Source organism: Pteropus vampyrus, unplaced genomic scaffold (assembly GCF_000151845.1).
Source record: "Pteropus vampyrus isolate Shadow unplaced genomic scaffold, Pvam_2.0 Scaffold2, whole genome shotgun sequence".
Lineage (NCBI taxonomy): Eukaryota > Metazoa > Chordata > Mammalia > Chiroptera > Pteropodidae > Pteropus > Pteropus vampyrus.
Genome location: NW_011888783.1, coordinates 17748655 through 17756154, shown reverse-complemented (window position 1 = coordinate 17756154; position 7500 = coordinate 17748655). Strand labels below are relative to the sequence as shown.

At 34.0% G+C, this 7500-nt stretch overlaps 1 protein-coding gene across 1 annotated transcript in view; it reads right to left on the bottom strand.

The window, feature by feature from the left end:
• Positions 1 to 7500, bottom strand: part of SLC25A12 (solute carrier family 25 member 12) — an 83917-nt gene that overhangs the window by 57503 nt on the left and 18914 nt on the right. Inside the window, exon 3 of the mRNA XM_011357586.2 lies at positions 7212 to 7354. Within this exon, the coding sequence (XP_011355888.1) occupies positions 7212 to 7354 (143 nt within the window). The remainder of the gene's footprint in view (positions 1 to 7211; positions 7355 to 7500) is intronic.

The window sequence follows — 7500 nt, the reverse complement described above, 5'->3', positions numbered from 1 at the left end:
CTATTTAGATTCCTATTGAAGTAAAAAAATAATACTAGTTTATAAGAAAATCAGGAAATGAAAATACTTGATGATATTAAGAAATTAATGTTAATGTTTTTGAGAAGTTTTTTTGTTTTGTTTTTCGTAATTTTTCTTATCTTTGAGAGGTACACACTGAAATATTTATAGATGAGATATGTCATCTGGAATTTGCTTCAAAACAATCTAGGGAATGGAGGAATGGGTGGGAGTATAAATAAAACAAATTTAATAATTATCTTATTAAGATAATTATTGAATGTGGGTGATAAGTATATTGAATTCACTACACTATTCTGTTTAAAACATGTTTGAAATGTCGATAAAAAAAAATTTAAAGGAAAATTTTCAAACAAAGAGAGAGAAACTAAAGCTTATTGAGTCCTATGATACGCAGGGTTGTAATATTAGCCAGGGGCCAAAATTACAGTGAAATTGCTTTCAATGATCTTATGGAGCTGGCATATGCTAGTTTAGGGTCATTATCCAGAGCAAGCTAGCTGCAAAGATTCTATACTATGTTGCTACTACTGGTAAGTGACTAGCATTATAAAAATCCGTATGTATACCCTATATCTCAGCTGAAGGAACAGCACTAATCCTTAATGCGGCTTCTAGGCCCAAAGGATCTGACCTCTGCATACCCTTCCCTTGCTCTCTGCACTCTAGCCGACTCATTCTCGGCTCCTAGAACAATCCACATTCCTTCCACTCAGGGCCATCGCTCAGCAATTCATTTTCCTTGGAATAATCTCACTAACTCCAAATTTTTGCCCATTTAATTTGTACCCAATCTTTACATAGCTCATCTTAAATATCATTTCCTCAAGAGAATCAACTAAGAGTCCCAGATGACTTCACGTTCCCCTCACACACTAACAGGAGCCCTCTTTTTTGTGCCCCTTGGAAAATTCTCAAAATAATAATGTAACTCACAGTTTAAAGTCTTATTCCCCACCATAAGGTAGGCTTGTCAGAGAACACAGGCTTGATTCAGGGTAGGAACTCATAAATATTCTCGCATAAACTCAATTTAGAATATATGACTTTTTAGAGTCACATTTCTCTACCCAGTATTAGGAAAATGACATTTTACCTTTCATTTTCTGTCCCCATTTATCTAAGACATATTTTACATTCAATGTTACATTTCCTATTACTTAAAACACTCTGAAAAATGTTTAAATTACACAAGTTACATTATATCCAAAGCAATAATGTATATTATGCCTTTGCCCTTTATGGAGGGAAAGGCTTTGTGGTGGTGTTATTCAGGGCACTGAAGACTATACCCTCACTCTGCACATGCTGAAGAATCCCTGATGACAAGCCTGGGTGCCTAATGAGCCCTGAGAGTACGAGCTAATAACCAAAACTGTTTATCAGGCCACAAGTCATAATACACCTTATACATTGGTATACTACTAAAAAATCGAGTAAAACTCGAAAGTGTGGTTATCATTACACAAATTTTTGGGTAGTGAAAACAAATGAAGTTATATCAAGTAACATCACCATCCACACACTCCTAAAAAGCAATGAGTAATATGTGGTATTAAACTCTGAACAAAACTAAACACTAAAGATCAATGGTATTGTATGGTCTGAAAGTATGAGAATGTATAACACAAAAACAGTGGTGATCTAGGGGAGGCATTAAAGAAGACCTTCACTTCATTAAATATTTCTGAAATGTTTGAAATTTGTATAATGAAAAATTAGAATTATTTCTTCTGATTACAAGAGTAATTTTTAAAATAAAAAAAGTAACTAGGCTGATTATGGTTTTAAAAAAATAACATCTTGTTTTTTCCAAAACAAGTCTTTGGAATTAGACATCAAAAATACAATTACCCTGAAATATAGAATATGTAGCTTTAAAACACATTTCATGCTCAGTAGTAAAACTTTCTATATTTATGAGAAGAGGTCAAAGACTTTTTCCCAACTAGCAAAGGTCATAAACTGTCGGCTGGCAGAGTGGATCTGGCTCACACATATGTTTTCTTTGGCATCAAAGTATTATTTTTTTTTTCAGTTACATTAGTTGCCAACATTAGGAAATCATAAGATTTCATATAAATATCCAGTGTTCTGATTTCTCTTGATAAATTGTGAGCGTGGGCAACAGGTTTATGGTCTCAAGTAGCACCAGCCCCTGGAGTCAAGCCAAAGCTGCCTCTTTCAGAGACCAGGGCTCAGCAGTTATCTATACCTCGCACCTGTGGATCTGAGACTTGTTGAGTAAGTTTCCAACTAAGTAGCCCTTTCTTTAAAATATACTCTATAGACTTTATTAAATATCTACATTTTGTCTATCAGTATATCCGTAAAGATAAATCACATATACATGCAGCTTTAGAGCCAGAGGGACTCTTAGAAAGTCTAAAGCAGTCAAATGATCTGCTCTAAAACACTCAGTAACCCAAAGACTCTCAACTCCTGCCTTGAACTCAGCGCACACCTCCCTGCTCCCCCTTGCCCAACTTAAAGTTGTAGTTGAGAAACAGAAGGGTACTGTTATCTACAGTAAGTAGATCATTACAAGAGGTATTGGGGAAATACTTGGCGAACCCTCAATACTCAGAGTTGTTATACAGGGTGATTTATTTGAAGAAAGAAAAGTCAATTAAGAAACACAAAAGCATCAACGACTTAAAAATAAGTCACTTAATATTATTTGACCTTAAAAAGAAATGAAATGCTAGCACGTGCTGCAACATGGATGAATCTTGAAAACATTATGCTAAGTGATATAAGCCATACATAAAAGGACAAGTATTATTCCACTTTTGGAATAATTCTAGAATACCTAGAACAGTCAGATTAATAAGACAGAAGTACAATTGTGGTTACCAGGGACTGGATGTTGGGGAAGAATGTGGACTCACTGTTTGGTGGGTATGGATTTTTAGTGTGGGAAGATGAAAAAGTCCTGGAGATGGATGTTGATGATGGCAGTACAACAATGCGAATGCACTAATGCCACCGAACTGTACACTTAAAAATGGTTTAAAGTGGTAACTTTTATGTTATATATATTTTAACACAGTAAAAATAAACAAGTCACCTGAGATTGCCCAGGTGTATGCATTTGTCAAAACTCAGCAAATGCACCTTTAAGATTTATATTTTTTCACTGTGTGTAAATTTTACCTCTTTAAAAAAAAACCCAAAACAAATATTGAAATCCAGTTATTAATATTCATGCTGAAATATTTACAAAGTGTATCAACACCTGCAATTTACTTTAAAGTGTATCAAAAACTAAGATAGGTTGATTGAAAGATGGAGGGATAGACACATGAAAAAAGATGTATATAGAAAGGTATTAATAGTAGAATATTTGGGTATTAACTGCAAAATTCTTTCAACTTTCCAGAATGTTTGAAATTTTTCATAATAAAATATTGGGAAGAAATGGGGTGGAAAGGCCACATAGTCTCTCTGACAATGCTCCCACAGCCTAAAAATACCTAATAATGTAACGATACTTTCAGAAAGCAAGACATAATCTACTTATCTGCTAACAAAGAAAACATGTTCCAAAATTATTTTTAAAGCTCTTTTCTCTTTATCTCGCCATGGATTCCTCTATCATTAGAAAGACGTGATCAAGACTTTGGCAGAAAAAGTGCAAGCCACTAACGCTGGAGTGAAAAAAACTCTGCTTAGTTCATACCGTAATAGTTAGTTTCCCTTTGATGAGGATGCCATACTTGCTATTTGACATTTTACAAAGAACGTATATAATTTTATAACTTTTAAATAATATATTTTATGATTTGATATGTTTTTATATTTATCTAAAGTTTGTTTTTAATTTACTGAATGAAAACTAATAAAATTTCAAAATATTAATGTTATTTTTGCAATTTTTGAAATAACCAAGATTTCTGCATAAAAGGTTCTTCTATATACATGTGGAATATTAAAGGAAAACACTCATGAAAAAGTAAAAGAGAAGAAAACTATAGTTTTCCACATTATAGGAGAATAGAACCTCCAGGTGAAATTCTGACTAGAGCTAAATATAGAAACTATGGTTCTAGAAGTTACAGTTTCAAACAAGCAACTGCCTAAACATTTTAGAGTAGATCACACAATAATAGTCCCTGAGATTTGCCTTCGATGCATAAAATCGTTTTGCTTTTAATTGTACAACCAGAATGTCAAAGTTTTAGCCATAATCTCACAAATACTGTTTGGCTAGTGGCTTTACTTTTAGACAAGCCATCAGTCTATTTATACCACACACTGCTCCTTCTACATGGCTCTCCACAGCAAGTACCTGCATCAAAACACTCCTGCTTATTTCACTATCTGTTGGAGGAAAGGGAGTGGGAAAGAAGAGGAAGGCGGGCAGTTTACAAACCAAGAAAACATGGGGCAGTGGGTGAGAGGGCCAGAGCATAAAAGGGCATGGCACTGACCACTCCTAAACCCGCTTTTCCCACATACTTAACCAAATCACTTAAACTTATCTACACTGGTTCTATTAATTCCAATTTGGTCTTGGGTGATTATAAACAATATGTGGCGCTATTTCGAGTTACATACCTATAGAGCTCATCATCAAAAACCTACAATAGTATCAAAGAATACCTCCAAGGGCTGAAAAAAAAATGTACCAACTGAACTATTCTAACCTTCTATCACTGCCCTGGGTAAGGGGTGGGAAACAGAGAGAGGGGAAAAAAGAGAATATCTTTGTTCATAGTGATTACAAAAAGGAAAATGGACCAAAAATTAAGAGAACTAATTTTGTTATTGGGATAGTCAATCAACTTCTCCAGGTCTCATTTTCCTTAAATATTAAATGAGGAAGGGTTGACTACTTGGAATAAGATAAACATTACCAAAGCCTTTGATTCTCTTGAATTAAAAGTATTAAAGAATCTTTAACAATGACACCTAACCTTTTTGAAGTCAAAGATCCTTCTGAAAACCTGAGATTTCTCCACAGAAAAATGCAACTACAGATTTACTCATTTCATATTATATTTCAGCAAGTTCAGGAATCTCTAAAGACTATCCATGAAAAAGAAGAGGTTAAGGATCCCAATATTTCCAGAAAAGTCCACTTTTTTTATTTTAGAAATAATCTGTTTCATAAACTTATCATTTTTATGACCTAACTATGAATCAATTTCCTACCCAATCCCAACCTGACTCATTCCAAGGAGAGAGAAAAAAAGGAAGTTTAAGATGTTTTTATAATTTGAAATAGAACATATTTACCTTTTAAAAAGAAAGACAGGTTATTTTAAGTAAACACTATTCAACATTACTAGATTCTTTACTAGCCAAAACCCATTTTTGATCTAGTCTATACTGGCAACTTACATCCTTGTTTCCACTTGACCACACTTTTAACAAAGCAGCTAAGTCTGAGGGAACCACATGAATTAAGCTTTGAAAATGATACACCACTGAGATGGACCAGATGGTCACAAAAGAAAGCATCTGAAAAGATATGGATACTCTGAAAACAGGTCTCAACCCAAATTAATAACAATAAATATTCATTTCTAAAAGAACTAAATGTATATGCCACTTTTAATAATTTCGAAGAAGGAATTCTGATTAAATATAAATTTCATATGCCTTAGTGTCTAATCACTATTGAGACCCAATGACTAAATGGTTCACAGTAACTTATCAGCTAATTTGACTTTTTTTTGTATACATAAAATGTATAAAAAGTTCCCCAATATTTGCCACTGATAAATTTACAGAAATTCTTTCCAAGATATAGAACAATCATAGTAAATTTCAGGTACTGTTCTAGATTCTGCAGGAAAATACAGAGGAATACAATACTAACCCTGAACTCAAAGAACATAGATACCAACATTTCTACTTGAACTATTACAATAGCCTCCTAAACAGACTTCACTGCTTGGAAGTCTTGTGCTATGCCAACCTACCATTTTTCTAAACTCTCATCATATTTGTGGTAATGCCAAAGACTTGGAGGCCTGGCAATGTAGCTTGGAACTCACAACACAAGACAAAATTTTCTTTATGAATCATACAAATATTCCACTTGCTCCATAAAACAGTCATATGTGATTTTGATTTAAAAATGGTATGCTTTCTGTCCTTGAATTGAGTAAATTGACACTCTAGTAAGATGCACCTTGTTATTTCTGTGACTGCACTATACACTGCCAGGCTAAAAATATCTCCACAACTGAGAGTCAAAAGCCTACAAGATACAGTCAAAGCCTAGCACACAAATACCCAGCTCCACTCTAACCACAATTCCAACAGCGATAAAGCAACGTCACAGCCACACGAAAGTACGTATAACATCACTCCTCACTATCACTCCCCCAAAACACATACACATATGCCTCTTGGTGTTTCAAGCCACTGCTGCTCCCTTTCCTGGAACTCTCCTCCCTACTTGTCCAACCACCAGCAAGCTCCTATTCATCTTACCAGATTTCACTCAAGCTTTGCCTTTTCTATGATGCTGTCCTGACCAAAATAGAGTTAACTAGGCTGTCTTAGATGTCCTTTCATATACTTCTACTATAGCACCTTATCCCCCAAATATTACTCTTTTTCTTTGTATACTCATCTCTATCTCACTAGGCCATGAGCTTCTTCTTAAGACCAGGAACCCCATTTTATCCACGTTTGTATCTCTAAGGCCCAACAGGACTTGGCAAATGGTGGTTGTTCGACACATGCTTATTGAATAAATGAGACAGATAAATGAATAAATATCACTCTCTAAATTCTTCGCTGATGTATTTTTTTTCATAGCACTTATAACTTCCTCAGGTTATAATTTATTTTTAAATTTGTTTATTGTTTCTGTGTGATTTATTCGCTGATATAATTCTAGCACTTAGAATAGTGCCTAAACATAGAAGGTATTCAATATTGAATGAATGAATGAAATACACTCACTTAGTTTTGGCAAACCATTCTGCTCAGATTATTCAATATAAAATATGGCTTGTCACATGCAATATTTTTCAAAAGAAAAAAAGAAATGCCATTATCATTATCCTTGACAATGTCGGTAAATAATACTATTTTTATAAACTTCTAAGAAAATATATGGTTTGTAAATTTAAAATTCCAGATGGTCACAGGTAAACTTATAGTGTCTTTATTTTTTAATTAGATATAGCAGAACATTCGTTTTCAAAAAAACATATAAAGGTTCTCACCCATCCTTGGTTTGATCGGCTACTCCTGCCAAGAGCTGCACAATCTTCGGATTGCTATTTGGATCATTATACAGTCCAAGATAGCGCTGGACGAAATCTTCCGGGGTCATGTAATGTTCTCCATCAACCTCAGTACTGGCATACTAAAAAATAAATAATGTATACTTAAGGTTTAAAATTAGTCAATATTATTGTGTAGCCAACAAATGTTTTGTGAATGTGTAATTTAAAGGCCAGTATCAAAATAAGAATAATAAATGCAGAATTTTTTCCTGCAATAGTGAAAAAA